Source organism: Aspergillus welwitschiae, assembly GCF_003344945.1.
Source record: "Aspergillus welwitschiae strain CBS 139.54b unplaced genomic scaffold BDQ94scaffold_17, whole genome shotgun sequence".
Classification (NCBI taxonomy): domain Eukaryota; kingdom Fungi; phylum Ascomycota; class Eurotiomycetes; order Eurotiales; family Aspergillaceae; genus Aspergillus; species Aspergillus welwitschiae.
Window position 1 is genome coordinate 44,345 of NW_020798711.1, and position 26,277 is coordinate 70,621.

The 26,277-nt window shown below is 49.3% G+C and overlaps 10 protein-coding genes across 10 annotated transcripts; 5 read left to right on the plus strand and 5 right to left on the minus strand.

Moving 5' to 3' along the window:
• Nucleotides 1-305: 305 nt before the first annotated feature.
• Nucleotides 306-1,325, minus strand: BDQ94DRAFT_170574 (4-hydroxybenzoate octaprenyltransferase; the record flags this gene model as incomplete). The annotated part of the gene is made up of 1 exon (XM_026771516.1): nucleotides 306-1,325. The coding sequence occupies one exon, from the start codon at nucleotides 1,323-1,325 to the stop codon at nucleotides 306-308; it is 1,020 nt and encodes a 339-aa protein (XP_026625897.1).
• A 1,140-nt stretch (nucleotides 1,326-2,465) lies between these two features.
• BDQ94DRAFT_159642 (S-adenosyl-L-methionine-dependent methyltransferase) lies at nucleotides 2,466-3,845 on the minus strand (the record flags this gene model as incomplete). Its single annotated transcript, XM_026769098.1, has 5 exons — nucleotides 2,466-2,779; nucleotides 2,835-3,274; nucleotides 3,342-3,465; nucleotides 3,520-3,646; nucleotides 3,705-3,845. The coding sequence occupies 5 exons, from the start codon at nucleotides 3,843-3,845 to the stop codon at nucleotides 2,466-2,468; spliced, it is 1,146 nt and encodes a 381-aa protein (XP_026625898.1).
• A 1,030-nt stretch (nucleotides 3,846-4,875) lies between these two features.
• On the plus strand, nucleotides 4,876-6,217 carry BDQ94DRAFT_170576 (uncharacterized protein; the record flags this gene model as incomplete). The annotated part of the gene is made up of 5 exons (XM_026771517.1): nucleotides 4,876-5,040; nucleotides 5,111-5,486; nucleotides 5,565-5,682; nucleotides 5,745-5,812; nucleotides 5,883-6,217. 5 exons carry the CDS (start codon nucleotides 4,876-4,878, stop codon nucleotides 6,215-6,217), a joined length of 1,062 nt encoding a protein of 353 aa, XP_026625899.1.
• A 1,331-nt stretch (nucleotides 6,218-7,548) lies between these two features.
• On the minus strand, nucleotides 7,549-11,401 carry BDQ94DRAFT_178923 (uncharacterized protein; the record flags this gene model as incomplete). The annotated part of the gene is made up of 6 exons (XM_026773243.1): nucleotides 11,115-11,401; nucleotides 10,363-11,053; nucleotides 9,605-10,309; nucleotides 9,281-9,477; nucleotides 8,895-9,160; nucleotides 7,549-8,790 (listed from the first exon to the last, which is right to left on the minus strand). The coding sequence occupies exons 1-6, from the start codon at nucleotides 11,356-11,358 to the stop codon at nucleotides 7,549-7,551; spliced, it is 3,345 nt and encodes a 1,114-aa protein (XP_026625900.1). The 5' UTR covers nucleotides 11,359-11,401.
• Nucleotides 11,402-11,634: 233 nt separating this feature from the next.
• BDQ94DRAFT_178925 (5'-methylthioadenosine/S-adenosylhomocysteine nucleosidase family protein) lies at nucleotides 11,635-14,620 on the plus strand (the record flags this gene model as incomplete). The annotated part of the gene is made up of 2 exons (XM_026773244.1): nucleotides 11,635-12,531; nucleotides 12,583-14,620. The coding sequence occupies exons 1-2, from the start codon at nucleotides 11,696-11,698 to the stop codon at nucleotides 14,618-14,620; spliced, it is 2,874 nt and encodes a 957-aa protein (XP_026625901.1). The 5' UTR covers nucleotides 11,635-11,695.
• A 1,352-nt stretch (nucleotides 14,621-15,972) lies between these two features.
• BDQ94DRAFT_170579 (S-adenosyl-L-methionine-dependent methyltransferase) lies at nucleotides 15,973-19,135 on the plus strand (the record flags this gene model as incomplete). The annotated part of the gene is made up of 3 exons (XM_026771518.1): nucleotides 15,973-16,402; nucleotides 18,074-18,612; nucleotides 18,776-19,135. 3 exons carry the CDS (start codon nucleotides 15,973-15,975, stop codon nucleotides 19,133-19,135), a joined length of 1,329 nt encoding a protein of 442 aa, XP_026625902.1.
• Nucleotides 19,136-19,398: 263 nt separating this feature from the next.
• BDQ94DRAFT_170580 (bZIP transcription factor) lies at nucleotides 19,399-20,773 on the minus strand (the record flags this gene model as incomplete). Its single annotated transcript, XM_026771519.1, has 2 exons — nucleotides 19,399-19,565; nucleotides 19,633-20,773. The coding sequence occupies 2 exons, from the start codon at nucleotides 20,771-20,773 to the stop codon at nucleotides 19,399-19,401; spliced, it is 1,308 nt and encodes a 435-aa protein (XP_026625903.1).
• A 316-nt stretch (nucleotides 20,774-21,089) lies between these two features.
• BDQ94DRAFT_144116 (uncharacterized protein) lies at nucleotides 21,090-21,721 on the plus strand. Its single transcript, XM_026766392.1, has 2 exons — nucleotides 21,090-21,210; nucleotides 21,264-21,721. Exons 1-2 carry the CDS (start codon nucleotides 21,114-21,116, stop codon nucleotides 21,614-21,616), a joined length of 450 nt encoding a protein of 149 aa, XP_026625904.1. The 5' UTR covers nucleotides 21,090-21,113; the 3' UTR covers nucleotides 21,617-21,721.
• Nucleotides 21,722-22,854: 1,133 nt separating this feature from the next.
• BDQ94DRAFT_170582 (uncharacterized protein) lies at nucleotides 22,855-24,022 on the plus strand (the record flags this gene model as incomplete). The annotated part of the gene is made up of 2 exons (XM_026771520.1): nucleotides 22,855-23,014; nucleotides 23,067-24,022. The coding sequence occupies 2 exons, from the start codon at nucleotides 22,855-22,857 to the stop codon at nucleotides 24,020-24,022; spliced, it is 1,116 nt and encodes a 371-aa protein (XP_026625905.1).
• Nucleotides 24,023-24,447: 425 nt separating this feature from the next.
• Nucleotides 24,448-25,446, minus strand: BDQ94DRAFT_170583 (uncharacterized protein; the record flags this gene model as incomplete). Its single annotated transcript, XM_026771521.1, has 1 exon — nucleotides 24,448-25,446. One exon carries the CDS (start codon nucleotides 25,444-25,446, stop codon nucleotides 24,448-24,450), a length of 999 nt encoding a protein of 332 aa, XP_026625906.1.
• Between the last annotated feature and the right edge of the window lie 831 nt (nucleotides 25,447-26,277).

Sequence of the window (26,277 nt, forward strand, 5' to 3'; positions counted from 1 at the left end):
GATGTCGATTCTGCATTTGGCCCCCACGATGCTACTGCTTACTACTGTTTACTACTAGAGACTCACCCGACCCAACTGCTTGCTATTTTGCATTTCTAAATGTGTTTTTAACCTTTTATTTAACCGACTTTCTGGGGATATACATTTATTATCACGTGGCTTGTGTCCAATAGTCAGCCAACTTGAGTGGAAAGAAAGAAACCTCGATTTTAACCATTCCCAATTTCAGTAAATCTACTCTCTATCATAACTCATCCGCTCACAAAACACTTCGATCCACCCCCATAATTAAAGTAGCTCCCAACTTATCCCAAAAGATCCACCAAATACTGGGCTAAAAACCCAGCCGATTTACTGCCACCCACAATATAGAAGCCCATACGGAACCAATACAGACAACTAGCAGGCTTAGTCAAATCCACCGAATAAATCATAACCACCAACGAAAGCGCCGTGCCACCACAGCCCACGAGAAAGTAAATGCCCGACAAGCCAGCAAGAACACCCACAGCAACCATAAGCCCAACCATGACTACACCCAGCACGGAGGCAATGATCTTAGTGGAATGTCTATACCGCACCGCCATGGACTTCACTCCGGCTTGGACATCATGCTGCACGTCCTGGTGTGCGTAGATCGTCTCATAAATGATCGTCCAGATGAACTCGACCATGAACAAGCAAGCCGCAGGAGCAGAGAAGGGGTCCACGCCCATCCCGACAGCGGGAAGGATCATAGTCACGGAGAAGGGCAGACCCAGGAAGACGGGGGTGAAGTCCATGAAACGTTTACAGAGGGGGTAGATGGCGTGGAGCACGCCCATGGCGAAACTATAAGCATGACATTGGGCGGGGAGGTGGCTCAGGATCCATGCGGTGATGGCGACTTGAGCAAGGGTGAAGATGTGGCCTTGCGTGGTGGAGACGGCACCGCGGGCAATGGGCCGACAGCGGGTCCGGGGCACTTGGCGGTCGAAGTCTTGGTCGAGGTTGTCGTTCCAGGTGCAGGCGGCCCCGCGGATGAAGTTGGTGACGAACCAGAAGAAGAGGAAGGATTTGAGGAAATCAAGGGGGGCGATAGGTGGATCAGCTAGAGTGGCCCCGGCGGAAAGTCCCATCAGGGTTGGCATGAAGAAGCCGAGGAAGCCCGGCCGGTCAAGCCGCATTAGTTGCACGTAGGGGACCCAGGATGAAGGGACTAATTTGGCAACGCCTTGGATTGGCATCTCGTTTGTGACAGGGGGTTGAGTCTGGGCTTTGACCCCCTCGTAATGGGCGGTTATGGCCACTTTGTGCACGGTTTGTCGCTGGGTAAGGGTTCCCATTATGGCAGACTCAGGGGGTGAAGGATGATGATAATGAAGGATCGGGAAGCTATTATAGGATAGACACTATGAGCTCAGGGTCAGGAAGGAACCGAGAGTGGACTTAAAGGATGAAGGATGGTTGATGATGAACTGTTCTGTTTTATTGTATGGGAGGATTGTGGCCTTATATATCTTCGATTTCCAACGTATATTGCTCACACACAGACATAGCTCTAGATACAGATATAGATCCGAGAACAGGTAGATACACATGGGCTGAGAGATTATTCTGCCAAGTCGTTCCCGCGAGATTGCAAGCTATACTCGCCCTCTAGGGACAGGCAGACTTGAGCCATCGCAGATGAAGCAAATTGGACGAGTGAAGATAGTGGGCTGTGCTCACGGTGGAGCTCCCTTTTCAATTAGGCTGGGGTCCAAAATATGGGGCCAGCCAACAAGCGAGCCTGCAGCGGCTTACCTTGAGGGGGTCGTGGTGCAGACCGAATGCAGTAAGTGATATGCTTGATAAGGTGCCTTGTCAGTTATCCTGACCGTCAACCTTTGACTTTTGTGAAAGTTATTCGCTGCAAACAAGGCAGCGTCTTGATACAGACAACGTGCATATCCAAAAGTCAGTGAATTTCACTGCATGAGATTTCGAGCCCATGGGATCAACCGCATCAGCGGATAAGTATTTAAGCATCTTCTTGGCAGGTCTCCATCTATCACTTGTCTAGACTACTGGTACTCCACTGCACCAAGTGTATGCGGCTGTAATCAAGCGATATGCCTGCAGGCACAATCTGACGTGAGAAGGAAAAAGTAAATCGAGAAAAGAGAAAGAATGAGTGAAAAGAATGAATAAATGAGAGAGCAGAAAATGCTGCGCTATTTGCAGGGTAATTACTGTCACACAATACAGCAGCTTAGCAAGAGGTAATAATCTCGGAAATAAGTTCTGTTTCCAGCGAAGCTAACTCCAGGTCTCGGCTTATCAGAGAGGGGCTATAGCCCCGCCGAACTAATAGAAAGGAGCCCTATCTCCGATTTGACATGGAGTTGATACACTAGTAATATGGTGGAAATTAAAGCCAACATGTAATTATTTCTTCCACTCAGTTAAACTCATAGTACCGTGCGGCAGCATGTATTTCTGCGTTATGCCGCAACGGCTTCGATAATGCTATCCTTCAAACTCTCCGTATACGTGTGTACCTTGTTAATCTTCAGCCCTGCGCTCTGTAACAGCTTGTTCCACTGTTCCTGAGTTCGCTCCCGAGCCCCCAAGGCCGCCATCATGAGCATGTCTAATTGGGCCTGCTGCCAATGAACGCCAACATTGGGCAGGACCATGTCATCAATCAGAATATAAGAGTCTGGGGCCATAGCATCCTTGATATTCTGCAAGATCTCCAGACACTTGTGATCTGGCCAATCGTGGAAGATATTCCGCAAATAGTAGAATTTCGCCCCTGTCCGCCTGTCAATGTTGTATACTACAGGGTAAGGAGTTGGAGGAGGTCGTACCTTTGACTGGTTGCGGAGTGAAGAAGTCATACGCCATAAATTCCACGCCAGGATGCTGCGTCGCGTTGGCCGTAGTCGGGGCCAGATCCTGAACAATCACGCGGCCTTCGAGTTGGCTGTACTTTTCCCGAAAGGAAATGGCCTGCTGACCGAACCCTCCACCAATATCCACGAAAAGGGCTCGCTCGGCGCTTAATCCACCGGCCTTTTCGAGGGCTGGGAAGACATCCAAGAACGTGGGCATGCCAAATCGATTGGCTTTCATGTGTTCGTTAAAAAATACCAAATTTTCCGGGTGTTGTTGCAGCCATAGAAACGCCGGTAATTCCGTGTTCATGACTTTCTGGAAAGGTGTTTTTACATTGTCCTGGATATCGGGGTATCCGTTCTCTTTCAGGAAGGCTGGGAGATCTTGGATGGACGGCCCGGCATTGTTAAAGCTGCATGGCAAGGCTGTCATTAACTCGAATCCTTTGTGAGAGACTCAGGGAGGAGGGTACTACATACAGGTGGCCAACAGCAGCTTGGAATCCACGCTGGGAAAAGGTTTTAGAGATGTTCGACGCCGTGAAGGTATCTTGGGCAACCTCCTGGACTGCGTGGTAGGAAGCCAAATAACGCAGTAACCGGCCTGTTCGGTTAGATCAAACCGAGACCTCCCACTTGTGAGGGAGTAATTACATACCCATAAACACTGGATTGGCTCCTGTCCTCTCACTCAGCTGGTCCACAGTGAGGGGGCCATCAGCCTGAGTTAATAGCTCGAATAGCTTTAGATCGATTGCGGTGCGGATACAAGCCAATTGCATATTCTGGTGAGGGAATATTGTTAACTATACTTGGCGGGGAATTGCAGGTGCGGTGGCATACGTAGAAGGTGAAGCGCTGAACAGTATCATCTGGAGTCTCGATGGAAGCATACAGTTTGCTCAGTGAGTCCAAGATATCCTTGCGCGTTTTCTCATCGCCAGTCTTGGCCTGTCTTCGGACTTCTTCCACTAGGACCTCCATGGCTTTCCTTGTTTGCTCGTATGTTGCTGGGTTTCGGAGTTACTGGTGGCTGTTCAATATTGAGAACCCATGGGGTAAAATGAGGCCTGAGTAGGGCAGGGCTGATACTATTTAACTACAGTGAAGATCGCACTGGACGCAAGGTGCAAACATCACATTGGGCATCCTGGATGCTGGCTTTGTGCTGGAAGACAAAGAGAGAACCTCTAAGCGGTTAATGTCAATGCCGCCTCCAGCAAGGTACGTTTGGATTTCCAGGGTGCCCCTGCGACTTCCCTGGTAGACTAAACTCCAAGTGTAAAATCAAGCATGAATCTGTACGGTGGAGTCGACTTGGGGGCTGCAAGTGCACTGACGGCAAACGATAATACAGACGGGATAATCCGATCGACGGGGGGTGGAGACCCTAACCCACGGAAAGCAATGATGATGAGCCATTGCAGCCTTGAGTTGGCCGCTCCGCTACGCGAAATCCCCCCTAATTCAGACTAATTTCTTACGGGCGGAGCCTTAGACCACGTCTGTTCACGGCTCGCGCTCCAGTTGCTGGTCTCCAGCCAGCGCAGCCACTGGGGTTGACGAACAACAAACCATATTCACTGAATGTCGGCAGCCGACGAGCAGCCCGCTAGTGAATTAGTGAGAAAAGCGTACAGAAGTATCAGCAGGACGCTACTGCTGCTGATAATCTCAGCGGTAATATTCTTTCGGCTATCCCGTCCTGTGATTAATTAATCCCTTTTCAGACCAAACATGTTCACAGCAGGTCCTTCTTCTCACTTTGGCCCCCAGACAGGTACAAGATTGTACATGAGTCCGATACAGCCACAGAAGTCGATCGGACTCACTACCACAAATTGACGAGGTTGACTGCATCTTGCAGCTGCAAGTCTACGCCTGTGGGGGCGCCTTGTTCATGGATGCAGGCTTATATGCGTGAAAACCCCTCCTTTCGCTATGATGACAAGCCGAGCCCATATCAGTCGCCCCTACCAGCCCCGGTCGCGAGGCAGGAAGAAAAGCATTCAGCATGAGCGCACCACCGGCTGGCGGTGATCAGAATCGCGGCCCTGCTCTGGTGGCCATTTATTGGGCCGAGGCATCTTTCGCCATTTTGGCGGTCGCCCTGCGAATCTATGGCCGGAAACTGATCAATGGCTTTGGCGCTGATGACTATATGATGGTCTTTACCCTGGTACGCACACCATTTCCTTCCTATAGCCCATGTCTAACCATACTAATATGTCTCCTCTTACCTCCTCTAGATCCTATTCATCACTCTGGCTGCTTTCGTGACCTACCTCGCCGACCAAGGAGGCTGCCGACATCTCTACTATTTGACAACCGATCAACAACTCTTAGTCGTGAAGTTCAACTGGATCACTCAAGTATGGGGGATCTTTGGCTTCGCGACCGGCAAGAGCTCAGTTGCCCTGCAGATTATGCGGATTCTGGGCCCGAATGATAACTGGATGAAATGGCTCTTATGGTTCCTAATGATCTCTACCACCATCTTCTGCGGCTTGGACTGCCTCTTCGGCTTCGTGCAGTGTGATCCTCCTCGCGCACTATGGGAGCCTTGGATTCCCCATACCTGCTGGAACACGAATGTACAGGCGAACTTTGCGATTTTCATATCAGGTATGTTGCCGATAATGTCCCAGGAGGTTGTCGTCGTCCCGTGTCCTTGGACTATTTAACTAATAGCGCTGCCTACAGCCTGGAACGTGCTGGTAGACCTTGTCCTCGCTGCTCTCCCCATCCCAATTATCTGGCGGACGAGTCTTACCCTCAAGCAGCGGATTGCCACCTGTACCCTTCTTGGACTCGGGCCATTGTTAGTATTCTATAGTTCGATCTCTTTATCCTTGAAAGGTCATACTAACTTCTTCATTCTAGAGCTGCAGCCTTTGGCCTTGTCAAAATCCAATACCTCGCCGGGTTGAAAGAGCGTTCTGACCTGACCTGTACACCTCCCTCCCCCTCTTCCTAACCTACCTCTTTCTCTCAGTAGTCACTGACTCTGACTCCTCACAGGGCAAACATACAACCTGTACGTCTGGTCCGGATCCGAACTCTTCGTGATCATCATCTGCGGCTGCGTGCCGCCGATGCGTCCTATATTCACGAACCTGTTCGGACGCAAGAGCCAGTTTACAGGTTACTACGAGTCCTCTTCTGGATATAAGCGTCGACATAATTACAAACTCAGCACTCTGGGATCATCGCAGCCGGTCCAGAGTCAGGATGAGGATACCGAAGCGCTGCATTCTCGGGTGGAGGGGTCTGGATCACATCTGCCCCAGTCGCGATTTAGTGAAAATGCGATTTATCGGGAGGTTAATATATCGATAGAGAATGGTCCTAAGTGATAACTTATATATTATAAATGCTTAATGATATTGGTACATCGTTATTTCTGTTGTTGTTGATATCCTTCATGGTTTATAATTTCCCTCTTCTAAGTTACTTTCCTTCTTCTAGTAAAATATAGCATTGATACTATATATTACACATCTAATTCCACTCTATTATCTAATATATATGTAGGGGAATACTAACGCTGAGTATAAGAATACCATTTTCCAAAAGGATGAGAATTACAACAGCATAAGTATGGCGGCGGCTACCATATATTCTCTTGTGAGTACTCTGTCCTCTATTTTTATCTCTTTTGACAATACTTATCAGTACTACATTGACTGCTTGCATAGATAGAATTCTTTCAAGAATCCCAGTATATTTACTCTAATTAAAATATCTCTTTACATCAAGCCAAGCCACCATCATAGCTGAGAGAAAGTATCTGATATTATAAATCTAGTCAACTCAAACAAGCGCAATAATTCTGAGATCAAACACTCGGTTCTCTACATCAAAGAAATACCAAATATGAACACAACTTTCTTCAAAGGCTGAGCAATACTCAATCCAATCTGATTAGACCACGGAATGTTTACATAAAGCTTGAAGAAGACAAGTTCTTGAGAACCAGTGGAAATAGAAAAGAAGGACTTCTTAGCACCTTGCTGGCTTGAGGAAAGTGATGGTGAGTAAGCGGGTAAATATCTACATGTGTATTTCCCCATGACACTCCCCTGGGCACATGGCGCCCACCTGCTGTAATGACTACAACCTTGCCGCTAGGGTTACTGGTTCCGACAAGAGATGGAGGAAACAATCGTCGAGTTCCGCATCACCCCGAGAAAGAGAAACAGGCGCGAGAAGAGATGGAGTGTTATAAGGAGGAAGAACGGCTGGAGAGAGTGAGAAAGTAGAGCGCCTTTAGGGAGAGGCAGAACGGCGAATGTGACCTAACACACTGATTTGCCTTCCCGATCAAGGTCATATCTCTCTCTGTAAAAGTCCGAGTTGCGACGATTGCGATCCTCATGATGCAAGCACTTAATTGGCCTGATCACCCATTTTGGCGAGCTTGACGAGGGATCCAGGTCTTGCTTCGGAAAGGCATGCCTGCATAGTATGGCTGAATAATAGGCTTGGAAGTCGAGAAGTCCCTGTTCTCTGTGGCATGATCTACCACTATTTCACTCGAGTCTTATTATACTGAAAAATTACTGGATATCTGCTCAAGACTATTTCACTGCGCAAGGACACTGGATTTATACAAAGCTTCACTATCTTATGTCCAGTCCATTTGATTATCAGTTATATTCGTGACCTGATTAATAGTTCTTTGTTACTATTCTTTCTTCTTTCCGTGTGATGGACTGTCTCTGATTTTAACACCAGACTGGACGGGCCTATGCCGTATTTGACGCATATATTCCTGCATAATATGGCGCTTTGCTTCAGCTAGAGTGCTTCCGCTGTTGTCAGATGCGTCAATGAACTGCCACTGTTTTTGTGGTGGCTCTTCTGTTGACTTCTTCCTACTAGCACTGCTCGGCGCATCTGGCATATGGAAGGTTGGGTGCAGGATGTCCTCCTCCATCTGGCTCCCAAGTGATCCATTGTTTCGTGGCCGAACCTTACCCAGTTTGATATCCGTTTGCTCTCGGAGCACGTCATAGATGAACTGAAATTGCTTCACGTTGTAAACCATCGTCATGCGTTGCTCGCGCATCTGGTTAACCGTTTCGAAGACAGGGTCAATATCGGGATCGGCTAGCTGCAGCAACTGGCCCGATTCAAGCTCTTGGAGGAGATGATCAAGGGCGATGAAAGTTCCCGTGCGGCCGACTCCTGAGCTGCAGTGGACCACACGTGGATTCTGAGGCCCCGATTTGGAAGCTGATAATTTGATCAGTTCAAGGAGCGCCTCGCGATCGTCGCCTTCGGGCTTGGAATATTCTGGCCAGCCGGCAAAGAGAAAATGCCACACGATTTTCGTCTTTGAGCCGATAGTCAACTCGAGCTTGCGAATCTCCGAGCGAGACTTGACATCAAACATTGACTCTAACAAGGTGATTTTGCCAATATTGTCGGGGAGTTCCTCCTGGCTGTTTGGATCAGTCACGAATGCACCTGACTTCTGAGCAGCAGTGATTCTGTTTGACTCCTTGGGAGATTCCTCGTTGACAACCACCTCAGCAACAGGGTAGCCATCAATGGTGGTTCCAGAAGTTCTTTCCGCCTCTGCTGTCTCAATTTTCTCGGCCGCGGGAGTCGAAGTCATCTCCTTGGTGGCCTTGGATACTTCTTCGGAGGCAGTGTCCTCGGCGTCAAGCTGGTCAACAGCAGCAGGCTCAGCGGGGGTGGCCTCTTTAGCCTGTACTGTTTCCGCCTTCACCTCTGGGAGTGGGTTTCCAGTAGACTTCTCACCCAGGAACATCGAAGCCTGGTCCGGGTGCAGAGGAAAGTACTGTGCGCATTTTTCCCGTCCAGCCTCGAAGGTCTGCGTCAACATGACAATGACAGCCACATCTTTGCTTTCATGGAAAACCATATGCCAAAAGTGCGAGAGATAACCAATTATAGGGCCCTGCCGAGTGACAAAGGGGTCATTGTTAGCATTGCTAGAAAGAGGCATATAAATGCTAGCCTAGAGCAAGCTCATCAAGCATGCCAAGGAATTTGCCAACGTACCTGCGTCGCAATGTATGTCCTCTCCTCTTGCGTGACCGAGTCCCTCAGTATGATCGGTGAGGCGTTGATAAAATCACATTCGCCCTCCGGGACCCGCAGATGAATGCGGGAGTTGGCCCATGCCTGTACATTGTCATATCGATTGCGGGCGCTGACTTCGGGATCTTGTTCAAGGGCGTAGGGATGGGCAGGATCGTTGGTCAGCATGCCTTCATTCAGACGCATCCTTTCCTCCTTTTCGAGTTCCTCAAACTTGTCGTAAATCTCTACATATCAGAAATCGATCAGTCAACTGGCTTCACTTATGTGCGAGGCGCTCCCCTGCCTCGTTTCCCCTTATACCTCTAATCCGACATCGGTCTTATGTTCTCCTCTCCCTCACTTACCTGAGTCTGATTGGCACAGAAACGGCGGGACATCATCCGTAATCTCATCATCCAACCTTGGGTTTCCCTCCTCGTCAAACATCTCAACAATCTTTAGACTGCCTTCTCTAGCTGTTTCTTGTAGTACACCCGCGCTGTCTTCGCTGCTCCTGTCCAGCTCGGGTGCCGTAGCCTGTCCCTTCTCGAAGCTCTGCCCCCTGCAAGACATGATATCAGTAGAAGTACAGTGCAATAATACAGCACTGAAGGTCATACGTATCTAAGTCATTACTACCCCTGAAAAATCATCAGTACCAGTACCCTAGTTTCAGTTTGATTACATACACAGCGGCGCCTTCTGTGGTCACCTTCGCTTGCATTCCAGATTGAGCGATGAAGTGGCGAAGTGTCAAATCCAGTGAGGGATCGTCCTGTGGTTTTTGGACTTTCTGCCACAAGGCATAAATCAGCTCCTCATCTGCATCTGGGATCACCTCACCTGATACGGAGGCGAGATATTCAGTCTCATCGTCATCTCTGAATTCCGAGTGTAATCGTTCCGGAAGAGATCCGATACTGGCTGGAAGCGAACTTGAGTCCCTGCTTGATCCGGACCATGCTGATTGCGACCGCCCGTCATCTATATGTCCTGCAAGAGAGATTTGTGCCAGCGAAATAAGGTGGTTTGCGACATGATTTATCATATCCTTCGGCTTTAGTTCTAGTTTCTGCACTGTAGGACAGAAAGGGCATTCCCGTATGATGATATCGTCGGGTAGTTTTTGATAGCATGCGGCCGCGATATCATCGATATCGTCGTCGTCGTCGAATTGGTCTTCATGGTATTGATGCAAATGCTCCCTGAAGCCAGACTCTGACTGAAAGAAGAATGTCGTATCGTGTGTGCTATCGACACAGGTCCAACCACTGACAGGGTGCTGGTTCTTCATGTGACTCAACCAGTCCTTGCCCGACTCAAAAAGAGAATTTGGGGTAGGACAAGGCTCCAGGACACAAATATATGGCATGAGGTCCTGAATAATGTGGTGCCTTTCGCAACGGTTAGCTAGTGATTCTGCTCTTTGGGCTAGGAGAGCACCCACATCCACCTTCTTCCGCTCAGCTCTTCTTTAGAACAAGCCAGAAAGCAGTATGGACACTCTGACTCCTTGCGGTTGCCAGACACGTTTGGTGGTGGAGGGATATCCGCATCATTACAATCCACATCATAGGTCTGCTGTTCATGGGCCGACTTTACAGAGTAAGCCTTAGGTATTCGATCGGGTTGAGCTGTTGTCGCTGTCATAGTAGACGGGCCAGGCCTTCGCATAGGTGATGATTGCTGTCTCGCAGCTCCTTGTGCCTTCGACGTAAGGGAACCCGTAACGCTGGCTGTGGCCCTGAGTGCTGACCTTGGAGTGGATTGATGGCTCTGGTCAGCCCCTGATATTGGAGCGTTTGTGGCCTTCTTGGCTTTCAGGTAAGAAAAATATTGCTGGCGCAAACAGACGGTATTGATAATGCGTTCACGCAGGCCATTACTCGCCTTGGATTCCTTCATGCGGAACTCTATGAGCGTCTTTGCACCGTTTCTAAACGCTTCTGTCAGATTTACGCCATTCTCATCAAACTCAACATAGTTCCCAACTTTGACGTATCTGCGGAGAATTCCCGAGCGACGGATGGCACGAGACAAGCGGAAAAGGCCATCCAGCGTCTCACTGACAGCATGAAGGGGAATTTCATATGGCATTCCAGTAGGAATGGTGGAATTGAATGGAAAAGTAGACTGCTCTGGATATATTGATATTAAAAAGACATCGAATCAGGAAGAAGCTCTAAGCATATGACATACTGATAAGGTCAGCTTTCAAGTCATCCAGCAACTCGGCCATCGTCGATTGCAGCAATGGGGCATTCCGCAATCTCCAGTCCATCGAAGCTCGGCCTGGGGTCAGTATGAAATTATTTGCCGCCCACAGGTTGAACCGGAAGATTTCGTTTTCCATGTCCTGCTTGAGCAGCTCGTCCCCATCCAGTGTCCTCGGATACTTGTCGAATAATTGGGCGCATTCGGCAGCCCTGGATGCAATTGCCATTGTGACTGAGTGATTAATGTCGTATATTGGTGGCGTCGTTCGGTATATTGCTCCAGATTCTGAGAGGAATAAGACCAAACTAATGGGGGAAGGGGGTGGGGGATGTCGTCTGCCAATATGAGAGTCAGGAAGCACGGACCAATTGGGCGTCTACTCGTCAAAGCGCTAAACCCGAAAGGGCAGTAAGAATCCTTTGAGATGAGGGGTTAAAGAGGCCAGGATCTTTGCAGTTTAGTTAACGTTAACAGTCACCTGTAAAGCTGACAAATCCTAAGTGTTCACTGACAACAACCACACTACACTATTCAGCGACATTCGCTAAGATATACCTCCCACAATGGCTCATCGTTCAGCAGACATCGACCTGGTCTGTTTAGTCTCAGATGTCATTACAGCGTTAGGGGGGACCTTCAGACACTCCCCCCGATTGTACCGCGACCTAAAGGTATCACTGGCTATAATGGCTCTGGAGATACACAATGTAGATATTTATGTGGCCCTCTCCGAAGAGCCAAACTTACGGCGGACATTCGAGAACATGGCGGAAGCGTTGGACAGGGCTTTCCGCAAGGACTTCGTGAACACAAAGTATCAGCAGTTAAAGGCAGGAGAAGAAACGCAACCTCCTGGGCTCTCCAAGTGGTGGCCTCGGTTGTTCACCAGTTGGACCGACAGCCCGAAAGAGTATATGAAGAATTGGACACAAACTCCTTACCCATATCTTGGACTGGTGTCTGAGCTTCTTCAAAGTTCTTTACAACGAGAGCTACGGATAGGAGAGCTCATAATTGATGATTATCGAGTTATTCGAGATCTGACCAACTTGGCCAATGAGCTGGTAGAACAACTCGATCGCGGTCAATCTTTTGATGATGACGAAGACTTCACTGAAAAGGCACAGCCGAACCCGTCGATCAGCGAGGCGGCCATTCGTGGTGAGACCAGCATTCGCTATCTGTCGCAAAATCTCTACCACACACTGCACGAGAATTGGCCTTGTCAATTGGAAGGGCATGAGCATGGCAGAAAACTAGGCCATTGTGTGGAAGCAAAATTCTGCCTTGACCCCCAGTGGAGCTCTCGAGATCCGGATCCGTCGCGCGATAGCTTTTTCATCCTGTTGGCGGGTTCAGATATCATTCAGGAGTGCCGGGTTCGTTGGCTTCCTACCGAGTTCGATAGCCCTTGCCTTCTCAGAAAAGTCAGTAGCTAACACAAATCCAGTGTTATGATTGAAGCGAACACCCTTGCGTGCCTTGTAGATCACGAAGCCTCGAAAGACGTCTGCTTACAACTGGCGAAGGACGACAATAACCGACTTTGGGGTCTGGAATTAGGGCAGCCACTTGAGGTCCTACAGCTGGCGGAAGAGTGTACTGGAAGATCTCTTGAAAGCCTTCGAAAGTTGCTGGAGATTGTGAAGCCCACATATGCAGCAAAGCGAGTTCTGGGGCTGACATTAGCGCGGTCTCTTCTGCACCTTCTGGAAGGGCCATGGGTCAGTTCGTATCTATCCATCGATGATATCTTCATCTTCTGCAAAGTGCAGAATGGCTACCCATACCCATTATTTGACAAAGTATTCCTCTCCACGGCTTTTAAGACAATTGGTGGCGAATGCGGTCCCCAGGCTAGCCGACGGCCTCCTTACAGTATTCACCCGTTTCCGACAATCCTTGCCCTCGGCATTGCGCTGGCCGAAATGGAGCTAGGGGACGAGCTTCTTGACATCTACGGTCAGCCATCTTTTGCTGGACTGAGGAACAAGCCATCTAGGCTTGCAAAAAAGCTGTGGGAAGAGTGTGAGCGTCGGTTCCATTTGGGGACTGGTTTAATGCGGACCGTCAGGTTTTGTACGGATCAAACGGCATTCCTTCGCTTCGCCGACATGGGCAAGGAAACTGTTTTCACAGATTCAGAATTTGTGGATGTCTATTACAGGAATGCGATCAGACCGTTGGAAGAAGACCTTGTGAATGGGGCAAAGTGGACGTGGGATGAAGTAAATAGGCTCCAGCGCCGCGACCTTGTCGATCAGGGAGTCTGCAAAATCATCAAGTTGAACATTGATCCCCCTTTACATGAGAGCAGTGAACGAATGCGGAATGCAGAACCAAAGTGGAGCAAGCCACCAGGACATGTGTCAGGCTTAGTCGCAATACCAGAGGCCAATGGTTCCATGGAAGATTCCCAGCAGAATCTCTCTAGCGACGAAACCCTGCGTATCAATGACAAGGCAAGTCATTGTCAACCATCCGACACGCAAGAGCCTGTGAGACCGAAGACTAGAGATGGCTTCGACGTAGCCATCATTTGTGCACTCCCTATAGAAGCCGATGCGGTTTTGTCTGCTTTCGACCATCACTGGGACAAAGAATTGTACGGCAAGGCAACGAATGATCCCAACTTTTACTCTGTGGGCGTTATGCGTGGTCGAAATGTTGTTTTGGTTCATCCTCCACGCTCTGGCAAAGCACCTGCCGCCAATGTCGCTACCGCTTGTGCCATGAGCTTTACCAAGGTGACGCTGGCTCTCATTGTCGGAGTGTGCGGGGGCGTTCCATTCAAAGATAACAAGGAGGAGATCCTACTTGGTGATGTTGTGATTAGCAAAGGAGTCATACAATATGATCATGGACGACAGTACTCGGACGGATTTAAACGGAAGATTGAAATGGAAGCAGCATTAGGTAGACCGAACCCACAAATTGGCTCGGTTTTGGCGGCACTAGAAACTCAGTTTCACCGAGAGAACGTCCAGCATAAGATAACCGCCTTCCTCGACAACTTGGACGACGATGTGACATCCTATCCTGGACATGTGGAAGATAGGTTGTTCCCATCATGGTATCGTCATAAACACCACAATCACCAGGTATGTCGAGTGTGTGCGGATTGCTGGAATAATGACGACTCCGTCTGCGACATTGCCCCGGAATTAAACTGTCAAGTGGCCGGTTGCGAGGATATACGCATCGTAAAACGACATAGGCAAAATCAAAGGAACCAACCGTTTGTTCATGTCGGTCTCATAGCATCTGGAGACAGCGTTCTCAAGTCCGCTACACATCGGGACCAGATTGCAGAGAACGAGAATGTCATTGCATTTGAGATGGAAGGAGCAGGTGCTTGGGATGCCCTACCCTGTGTTGTTATTAAGGGTGTCTGTGACTACGCTGATAGTCATAAGAATAAATTATGGCAGAAATATGCAGCAATTACTGCGGCGGCTTGTGCTAGGGAATTTATCCAGCACTGGTAGTGGCGCCAGAATCAACAGGCTGGTCAATCTGAAACAGCTTCCAGGGCCCGCTCCCACCTGTACTACTACAAGTTCCAGTTCACTCGGAATCACCAAAATGGCACCGTTCACAAAATACAAGCGGCCCATAGAAACGCGCGAGGTATGGTTCATACTAGTAAGCCCAACAAAGAACAAAGAAAACAAACAGTGCAAAAAACATACAGAATAGTATAAGGGATATCTTTCCAACTAGAGAATTTTACTATTCGTTGTTAAATCAAGGAACACTTACCCTATGTGCAGCGGTGATCTTCTAGGAAGAGGATAAAAGTTGAAAGCATGAGTACGGGTTTCATACATTCTGCTCGGCGCTGCCTTACTTGCGAGCCTTCGATGCCGGAAATACATGACACACTAATATGGGAATAGTTAGATCTGTATTTCAGATGTGTTCCGAGGTTGACTGAAATCAAGCCTAACAATAATAAGACCTAGTAAGATATTTGTCCATGTATTGTTACAGACCTCAAAACAAATCGCGCCCACTATGGTGTCGTACAACTCAACCCCTCTTCCTCAAGCGCCAACAATTACTGGAAAGCGGACGCGTCTGCTGCCCTGAAACTGAGAGAAACGAAGTGTAGTCCAAGAAATCAGTTCAATTAGCGAGCTCAGACTAAGGGTGTATCATAGCCGTATGTGATCGATGAAAGAGGTTGGCCACTCAACATGAACCAAATTTCCACGAGGCGCTTCTCGTAGCATTTGCCTCTATTATACATAAGTGGAACTTCTAATACTGGCAAGTTGTTTAATGTTTTGCGATCAGTAGGCTTATCTCCTTCGAAAATAAATCCCCTACAGTCCTACTTACCAGAATGTTCTCTACCTTTGCAGCTCCAGGTACGATAACACTGGGATTTGTAGCTCCAGGAAAATAACACAGTTCCTTTGTCACCAGATAAGTAGAACTACATGACTTTCTAGATCACGATTCCATGACAAATATACAACGGCGTCCGGTAGAAGCTTCATAATTTTTTCTGGAAACATACTTGTCGCTTAATGGTGAGACAGTAATACTAGTAGTGTTGGTCACGCGGTTAGCTAGCGCCCACACCAAGCACCTCTTCCATGCGCCTCTCGCTGCGCAACCACTACTTAGCAATAGAGCACATATATTTCTCTGCATTCTTGCTTCTTTCGCTGGCAGCCGCTTGAACACTTAATATCAGTGGTCGTCTAGTGCTTCAACACGTTGATTTTTCCATCTCGACATTTCATACAAGCCATCCCGGGGTCTGCTTGTACGCATTATGGCTGACACCGCCGCGATAGCCATTGCAGTGATCTCTCTGATAGGATCAATCATGTCAGCAGGCATCACAGCCATAGCCACACTCCATAGTGAGCGTTTGAAACGGCTCTCCGAGTCGGAAAAATTAGTGGCAAAATACCGTGATCCTCTTTTGCTGGCATCGATGGAACTGCAGTCGAGACTCTACAACATTCTCGAGCAAGAATTTCTCTCCTACTATGAGAATGAGGATCGGAGAGACTTAGTAGATGTCTATACTGCATTCCTGATTGGTCAGTTCTTCTCTTGGACATACATCCTTCGTCGGCAAGTCCAATTCTTTCATTTTTCAACGGACAAAAGCCACCAAAAACTTTCACGTGCCATCGAAGCTATTCAGAAGTCGTTCAGCACTGATGAGTACGGCAAGGAGGACAGCGACTTCATGCTATGGCGCGGGGAACAATTGGCCATTGGGGAGATAATGACTGTCTCTGACGACGGTGAGCTTTTTTGCTCACAATATTCACAATTTTTTCAAAAGTTCAAGAGTGAAGATGCTTCTTTCAGGGAGTGGTTCAATCCTATCATAGAAGGAATTGCTGCACTTGTAAACAGAAGATCTACCCATGATTCCTCTCAGCGTCTACCTGCAAGTAGATTGCGTCGTGTGCAGCATTCCTTACTTGATTTGATTGATGTTTTGGACCCTCACGGCTTGGCAACGGGGACCACAAGGCGCCAACGAGTTTATCCTGCACCATACTGTGATTGTTCGGAATGCCGAAGGGCAGCTGGATCGTATGGGACAGATTCTGGTACTTCCTGAATTGATACGAAACAGGCATCTAGTTGTCGGGAACTTGGTGTTTGGTCCCCACCCCGACTATATTATCGTTTCCCATGGAGTGCCGTCTCTCAGAGCGGAATGTATGGTGGTGTTCACCAGGCGCTGCGTGGGCGGCTTGTCGCTCTATATAGTCTTTCTTCAGGACAATTCAGGCCCCTGTTTACCCACCCGAATATTATATACCTGAGCTACTATTAGAAAGTTACATTAGCGCAAATAAGACCAAGAAAATACACCAACCCCCTTCCCGCGTAAGTGTAGGGATTTTTCTCTCTCTGGGTAGTCAACCTTCTCTTGTTAGAATAGTTATAATAATATCAAACAGTACCAGGGTGATCTGAGTTCATGGCTTTCATATCTCTTTCTCGCCTCACGTATCTCGTGATACCCCTCAGCTCCCTTGCTATGTGCTCCCGCCCATATGGATGATCAGATTCTTTGATCGTGACGATGTGATTGAGAAGATCGAAAGTCACTTTAATGATAGTAACTCAACTGCGGCGCTCCGCTCGCTGGTAGGGGTTGGGAAGAGCTATATCGCCATGAAATACTTAGAGAAGAATATGATACTATCTTCTGTGTTAAGGCTGAAACCTCTATTTCTCTCCAGCAAAGTTTTAAAGAGATTGCTCTCAACCAACTTTGCTAAATCAACAGGCATGTCCGCTGACCTGTTCGGAGTGATTATTATACATTCCCAGCTCTATTTAGTTAAATTAACCAACCCACTAACCCATTACGGAGTAGATGTAATAACTAGCCAGGCTTGATTGCTGGAGCCCCCCTGCCCCATTTGGGCGGGTCTAACCTTATAATCCCAAATTAAGTTATTAAGCTGTCGGCTTCATTAGAACGTTAATTTGCCACCGCCACTGACTACTACTTACTCCCTTCTCCACTACTCATAACGTCCTGATTTTGCATGGCAGATTTGAGCGAGTGTGGGTTGCTGTAGTCAGCCCAATAACAGTCAAGCCTTAAGGGGAAAAAATGCCGGGAGAGAGAATGGTGACTGGAAAATGGAGAGGAGCGTGATATCTTGGACGACGGTGGGCCCAAGATTTCCCGCCTGGGCCAATCCCGTGCCACTGTAGTAGAAACCTCCACTTTTCTCAACAGCCCTGTCTCGGTATGATGAATAAACAGATAAAGACATCGATAACTAATGATTTCTAATTGCAGAGTAAAAGACACTCAATTACAGGTGTAGAGAGGTATAAGTAGAACAGACGCCGTGCACCCAGTATCATAGTTACTTTCCTGTGCAGTCAATAGTTTCTGATCACTCTGTATCATCCCTAATCTTTTAAACCCTGTTTATCAGTCGCGCCGGACCGAGTATCTCTCAACTTCCCCCGACTCCATCGCCACCCCATTACCATGACGACTCCTACCGACAATAAGTTCCAGGATGCTCAAGCATATTTGGCCAAACATCAAGGGGACAGTTATCTTAAGGGCTGGGACCTCCTCTGGGACAAAGGTGATTATCTGCCCTGGGATCGTGGCTTCCCCAACCCCGCGCTAGAAGACACCCTAGTCCAGCGAGTTGGCACGATTGGCGGGCCCATCGCCCCGAACGGTGAGAGGCGGAAGGCCCTAGTTCCGGGCTGTGGACGTGGAGTCGACGTGCTCTTATTCGCGAGCTTTGGGTATGACGCCTACGGCCTGGAGTGCAGCGCCGCGGCTGTCGAAGCGTGCAAGAAGGAGGAGGAGAAGGTGAACAATAGCCGGTACTGCGTGCGAGATGAGAAAGTTGGCAAAGGGAAGATTACTTTCGTCCAGGGGGATTTCTTTGATGATACCTGGTTGAAGGAAATTGGAGTACCTCGAAATGGTTTTGATGTCATTTATGATTACACGGTATGTATAGGGCTCCATTCCGTCATTTCTATTGTTTTCTCTCTCCACTTGTACTCTGCGTCCTACAGACGTCCCTCTTTCTTTAGAATTTTTGATGTGCCTTTCCCCGACCCACGCTGGATCCTTCTTGTCTTTCTGGACTTTCCTTCTAATGATTATCTAGTTTTTCTGTGCTCTGAACCCAGAGCTCCGTCCTAAATGGGCTCTGCGACACACCGAGCTCCTTGCTCCCTTCCCTGCAGGCAATCTGATCTGTCTGGAGTCTCCTCGTCATAGGGACCCCCTGGCCCCCGGCCCTCCATTTGCCTCTCCCTCCGAGGCCTATATGGAGCATCTGAGCCACCCCGGTGAGGAGATCTCCTACAACGATAAGGGTCTTGTTGACGCGGACCCGTTGCGAGAGCCCAGCAAGGCGGGCCTGGAGAGAGTGGCGTACTGGCAGCCAGAGCGCACACACACTGTGGGCAAGGATAAGAATGGGGTGATCCAAGACAGAGTCTCTATTTGGCGTCGACGTGACTAGAAATGTGCCTGCGCATTTGTGTGACCCAAAAAGGGAGAAAACGTCAATGGAAAATATCGCTGATTTTGGAGTCCGGCCCCTGGATTTTAAAGGCCAGTCCCTAGACGCTAAAGTGAAAGTCGAAATGAATTGCTGGGATGCAAAAGGGCACCTTTTTAAAAAGGAATTTCGCGGACATGGAGATCATATGCAATGGCAGGATTTCCTCAATTCCATAGCGGGATCCTGGTTCTAATCGTCGCATCATGCAAAGTAAGCGGAGATTATATCTCTGGTAGACAAATATTGTTATTATACATAAGTGATGGTATTTCGCATATAGGGTTGAACGCCCAAGGATCATTAAGAGTTGCAAGGCGAATGGCATTCTCAACATCGCGCTTTCGGAACGCTGGCCCGCGACCGAGACAGATAGTACAGAGGGAAAGATCTACGACAAGGTCAGTAAATGCACGGACAAGAAGACACAAAAAACCATTGATCTCGGCATTACTCACATTTAGTGAAGCTCACTGCGTTGAGCTGTGGAGCCGAATTAAACGGGAGACTGGAGAGGGGCGAGCTCGGGTCCTGAAAACGAATCCCTCGCTGCTGTAGCAGCCTTTGCACACCACTCGCATCCATCCACTCATCAGCACTTGACTCATTGACAATTTGCCACGTACGAGAGGAAAGGGCGAGTCGTTCAGGCGAGTAGCTGTCCCTCCTTGAATTAAGAACTTTTGTCCTCAACTCGATCGTGTCTCCTATGTCGTCGTGCATGACGGCGTCGAATCCGGAGATCAAACAGTTGCGCTCGTTAATGGCCAATTGTTTGCCGAAGATTGCTTTGACCCTTGAATCGTCTCCAGGTAAGCTTGTTAATAGATAGTATCCAGTCTCGCAGCATTGTCGGACTAGAAGGTGCGAGAGTGTCCAGCGCCCTTGCTTTAAGGAATCGTCGGGCGCCAGTATGGTCGGGGAATTCAAGGCAGGAGCAGGACTAGCGATGGATGAGAAGGAGATGTTCGGAGGCGACAAGGCTATTCCGAACGGCAGAATTGCTTGTTCTTGGGAGGGTGGCGTAGAGGGTAGTTGTGATAATCCAGACCATTGAGCCGCGAGGTCCGACAAGAACGGGAAAGTATCACCGATTATTGGCAATGAATCAAGTTGCGTTATGAGCATATTGGAATTTGAGATTGTATCTTGTGTATCAGTAAGCGTGGAAGATATTGGCGGCGACATATCCGCCGGGGCTGCAGGTTGTTCGGCCTCGTCGCAGCCCCTTCTGGCAAGCGACACATATTGCTGTGTAATTTTTTGCAGAGCAGCTGTGACACGAGGCTGATTTTGAAGTATCCCAGCCTCGAACAGAAGATTACTGAAGGAAAGGAACGACTCGCTGAGCTCTTCGATGCCTGACTCGAGTTCCTGTACGCGAGATTGCAGATTGGCGATCGTGGTTTCTTTTCTCCTACGATATGCTTCCTGCGCGACGCGAAGCTGCCTTCGACGTCGCTGGATTCCTTGAGTCAGTTCGAACTTGCTCTGTATTTGCGGGGATGTGCCCACCTCGGGAGCTTGCTGATCGTCCGTCGCATTTCGTGGCCGACCTCTCTTGCGAGGCGCGGGCGCGTCATTCATTGCTTTGACCATGGTGTAGTATTACTCTTGGGGCCCCTTTACCATCTTGAATACATGCTGTGATGTAATGGAGAATCTGAGGATGCGAAAAGGACGTGACGGCGTTGCTCTACTCATCGGGGTCGGGGCGTCGGGATTGTTGAATAATCGAAAAATCGGTGGACAGCCACGATTGGCCCGGACTGTCCTGCTCTGTCCGAACTCCGAACGTCATCCACTCATCATCAAGACCGAGCGCGCCGCAACGAGGAAAATTAAATAGATTCATCGAGGTCAGCTTAGTCCATAATTCTCCGTCTCCAATGCTCCGAATTACCTTCATGCGTAGCGCACAGCGTACAGCTCTCGCAACATGTCTTCATTCACTCAGCCAGTGCCAGTAGTTGCCTGCGGCAGAATACCCACGATGGGGAAATCAATCTCCCAGCACCTACTGCCGGAATACCAAGGTTCCAGATATACAATCCTGAAATAAACAAAGCATGGACCTAATGCTCCTCAGTCATCCACTTCATCCTGTCATATGAGGCTGCAGAGGCTGAGCTCCCGCATCTGCTTGCAGGTCGCGATCCTCAGTCTCGGAGTCCCAATGAAATCGGAACCCACGATTACAGCCAGCCTCCTCGCGCGGTAATCTTCGGTCGCGGCTATGAGCCTCAGCAGGTTGAAGAACTTAAGAAGAAATTCGCGGGTGTTCCCAAAGAACCTGTTGCTTGGGTGAGGGGGAACCCAGCGGACTTGCCTGCCGGGGCCGCTGGGCCTGAGTATGCTCAGAATGTCGCGGCGGATATGAAGAAGGTGCTTCAAAAATGGAGGGACGGGGGAGGAAAGGATGAGGAGGTTTTGGTGTACTAGTTGCTTTGTCGGGAGAGGTTATCTAATACCTTACTTTTTGCCAGTTCGAGTCTCCCTAACACAAAATGATTGAAGGGCCGATATCAAGGATATTTGTAAGTAGTTTAGGTATAGTAACGTTCATTTCTTACACCTCATTTAGAACATTTAGAACAATTAGAACAATTAGAACGCGGGTTAATTTACCGCGGCCACGGACCCGCTCTCTCTTTCGGCAAATAGGAAAAGACCCTGGAATTATATATTCACCTCGCAAGATAGACCGAAAATTGTATAAAGGCTGCCTTTTGGTTACTGGGACTTTGCTGTTTGTCTTTTTTCCCTATTATGTCTCTTCACTTCATAGACAAAAGACTGTGTAAGACCATTTTCTTGCTCTGAAGCATCTGCTGAGGAGCTCATTCGCTGCGAGCTTCCGTCATGGTGCATTCGAGAGTGGCACAGTCATGAAGGCAAACTCCCGGCCAGCAGCGAACATATTATTAGGAAATTGTAAGTGCAACATATACATTACTCTAAGTACCTCTTCCGATAGGCTAGCTGGTGCGCGTTTCCAAACTTGGCACACTCAATAGCATCCAATTCATGTTTACTTTACTTCACCAATCACATGGAAATGAGAGGTGTTTATTCTAGCTGCCGAAGTGCCGTTTGTTTCAGTGATACTGTTAGTTCTTCGAGCCAGGATGTAGGTCAGGCCTCTCAAGACGGCTGAGAAACGGAGGCGTCAAGTAGAGTTAGAGCTGCCTACATCAAAGAGTACGCGGCGTCTCGTTAACCCTCGAGGTGGGGCCTCTCGTCATCAGGTGGGACAGACCCTCGCGATCTGCCCAGAAACGGAAAACATATAGTGGAGAAGTTCCAAGGTTCCCATGGACACAGCCACTAGTTAACCGAATATGCATTCATATAGCTAATGCTATGCTATTATCATTATTATTGAGCCTAGGTTGCCAATGTTGCAATCAGCTACGGGCAGAATGAGTGGCTCGAGATACGTGTGGTTATCTCCCATTTTGTATTAGTCATTATTATGCCCACATAAAGTGCCAGCCTTCGCCTCTATAACAATTCAAGACTTGTTGATATCCTATTGGTGCACCCGTTGATCCACTAGCAGTCTTTCCGGCTGCTATCATTCAACCTCAGGCCTGGCTGGTTCACATTACTTTTCCATTTGCTTAACGCGATCTTTCAACAGCAGCAACGCGGAACTGGGTGTTCGGTAATATAGGAGAATGGAACCCTCTGTTGCTCTGCTTTCTTCAGCCCTAGGCGAGGGCGAAACAAACAGAGTCGGTGATCACACCACTCAACTCGATGCCGAGTCTGAGCCCGAGGTGACGGCCAAGATGCAGCACAGGAAGATTCAAAACCGGAAGAACCAAAGAGCACGCCGTGAGTCTGTTCCTTAATGCCTCACCCACTGCCGAGCTCATAAGCTTTGAAGGACTGCGGATTAAGGAGCAAGACCCGGGATCTACTCAGACGTCCCGCCCGTCCCTCCCGTTCCAAGTTAGGCGCTGGCGCCTTGATGAACCTGATGTTTGTCCCTCCCAGGACAACGCGGTAGCATCCGAAGGCGCAACCGCCATGTACAGCTCCCCTGCACGGTCTCACGTTCACGCCAGTACATCAATGTCGACACCTGAACGCGCCGGAGTCCACCCAGGGCCATCACACACATTGGTCCACGACCAGCCGTCACTCACAGTCCCACCCATCATCTTCCCCCTCTCAACCGATCACCTACTCCATCTTGTCCAGTATAATGTATTCCGTGCTTTTGTCTCTAATAAGCGCACTCTCAATACCCTTCTCACTGGTTGGACCGATAATCCTCCCTCCCCAACCACCTGTCCCATCAGCGGTCCTTACCGGGACGACACTAGCGTCTACCCCCTGAATCCCAATCTTCCTGTCTCCCTCGTCCCGACTCGCCTCCAACAAACCCACTTGCACTCCGTCTGGATCAATCTCTTCCCCTTCCCCCGCCTCCGTGACAATCTCATAAGACGCGAGGGAAGTTTTGACCACTGGGAGCTGCTACAAGACCTCATTGGTGAGCTCATGAGTGCCACGCCGCCTCGAAAGCACAGACTCACGCCCCTCACGATCACTGTCTCCGATCCTAAACCTACGTGGGCCCTGCCCCGCTGCGAGGGGGATGATGAGGGTGAGGTAACTGCGGGGCACAAGGGACTCATTGTTTGGGGCGAGCCATACGACATGCAGAACTGGGAGGCCACCCCCGGCTTCCTTGCCAAGTGGTCGTGGGCCGTGGATGGATGCCACGATCTGGTTGAATGTAGTAACCGCTGGAGGCGGATGAGAGGAGAGGAGCCTATTCGTCTCACTGAATCATTGGAAGGAAGCAGGCCATGGAGATGCAGGCTTGCCACTTAATGGGAGAGACGGAACCCTGTAGGAGGAGGGCTTCGGCGGCAGAAAGGACGAACCCCGGTCTTCCTTGCAACATCTCTACCTGCCGCCAAGACAATTTTTCGCCTGGGACCTTGACGTTGTCTCGTAAACGAATCTGTGGATTTGGGTCGCATGATCTCAACCTCCTGCGCAAAACAGTTCAGTGCCGTCCCTCTACGCTTCAGGGATGAAGTCGGGGACAACGAAGGTGTCTAGGGCCCGTGTGACGTGACATTGAAGCTTTCTATGGCAAGATTTAGGGCGGTAATGAGTCCTTCTAATGATTGACTGGACGTGAGCTATTAAGAAGTAGAAAATCATGAATTATACGTCTTTCTTGATATCTACTTGAAGGAAATTGTGTAGCCTGATAGTATACTGAAGAGCCCCGGGCCTCTCTTGGTTCCCTACTCCTCATCCCGCAACCCTACAAGTTCGAGCGAGTCGATCCAAAGCCTCTTCGCCTTCTCGACGTCATAGGCGTATGGGGAATATCCAGGCGCAGTGAACTTGTCGTCTCCTTCCGCATACGGCTCTGCTACGGCACAGTCAACAAGGTACTTGCCGCCCTCATGTTTCCATGCCTTGCCAACGGCTCCCCAGACCGATGTTGCCGCACCCTGCTCAACGCTCTTCATGATGGGGTACAAGTGCCCCATTCCCTTGAAGGCATCCGGGGGCATATGTTGGGCCAGCCCGGTCTGCACAAGGCCGGGATGGACGCTCGTGGAGTGTAGGTGGCGCGAGCCATAGCGGCGCTCGATTTCGTTCGCCATGTAAATGTTGGCCGTCTTGGATTGTCCGTAGGCCACACTGGGGTCGTAGCCGCCTTTCTGGAAGTTGTAGTTGTCGGTGTCATTAATCCCGTGGACGTTGTGAGCTGAGGAAGCGAGATTGACGACTCGGGACGGGAGGTCGGCGGAGGCGGCAGCCAGGAGAGCGGGCTCCAAGAGCTTGTAGAACAGGAAATGCGAAAGGTAGTTGGTGCAGAATTGGAGTTCGTGGCCATCAGCGGTTAGGCGCAGGTCGGGAATGGCCATGATGCCGGCGTTGTTCACGAGAAGGTGAATCTTGGAGGTTTTGGCGAGAATGGCTGCAGCTGCGATGCGAACCGAAGAGAGAGAGGCCTGGTCCATCTCAATAATCTTCATGCGGGAAGGTTCAAAGATACCAGCGAGGGCGGATTGGGCCTTGGTGACGTCTCGGGCCGTGAGAAAGAGAGTGGCACCCGTGGTGGCCAGGGCGCGAGTGGTTTCGATGCCGATGCCAGAAGACGTACCGGTGATGACGATGACCTCGCCCTTGAGCTTGCCTTCAACGCCCTCGTCCTTGATGATTTCCAGGGCCGTCGGGCGAGCATCGCCAGGGCCGTTCGGCTTGGCGTGGGCTTCAGCGTAACGTGACATGATTGCGCTGGCGAGGGATTTCTGAAAGCTGATGATGAGGAGCAAGACTTTGCTTAGGTATCACGAGGAGGAAGGGTGTGATATTGATCTCTGGAGAAGTTGGATACTGAGGTCGAGGCAGAAGAAGCAAGGTGGTTCATTTATATAGTCAACTCACTGAGAGTCTCCAATGCGCCGTGGGCTCGTTGCAGGTGATCATTACTTAGGGAGACTACCTATGACTTACCAATCACCATTGAAGATGCTTTCTGGCGATAGGTTCAGCTGGCCGAAAGCTAATATCGCCTCTTCTCCTGCATATTTTTCCAATTAAAATCAAGTAATCTGATGGCATGTTCTGTCCTTTCCTCGGTTTTTACTATTCTATTCTACTAGTAATCCCTGGTCCATGACCCACTGTGATGACACTTTTTCCCTATTTGGATTACTCACTCTCTCTATCCCCATGGGACCCACCTAAACTTACTGATTATCAAGTCCAACTATTATGTAAAGGCCCGGGACTCCGGAGTTATCTTGTGGGACTAGTCAGCGACTGGGGCTAAGATAAAGCCACGGGAGATCCGGAATCAGTTGGTTAACTTTAGTGAGACGCGCACTAGGCCGAAAAGGGGGAAAATGTCATCACAGCGGTCTATAGTTAGACACTATTGATCTGTGATGGGAGAGGTGAGTAGCACCACACGAGATCATCTCGACTGAGATTTTCGGTGAAGCATTATTCCAAGGTCGGGGTTAACTTAGGGATTTACTCTTATCCCCGCAAAGCGAAGGCCTAATACGGGTCCCTTGGAAGTTGACCTACCGGGTAGTAAGCAGATATTGTTCCGT

Coding starts and splice junctions, on each gene's coding strand:
- BDQ94DRAFT_144116 (XM_026766392.1), top strand. CDS start 21,114: ATGTCTTCATTCACTCAGCCAGTGCCAGTAGTTGCCTGCGGCAGAATA. Junction 21,211..21,263: donor CCTACTGCCGGAATACCAAG/GTTCCAGATATA, acceptor AATGCTCCTCAG/TCATCCACTTCATCCTGTCA.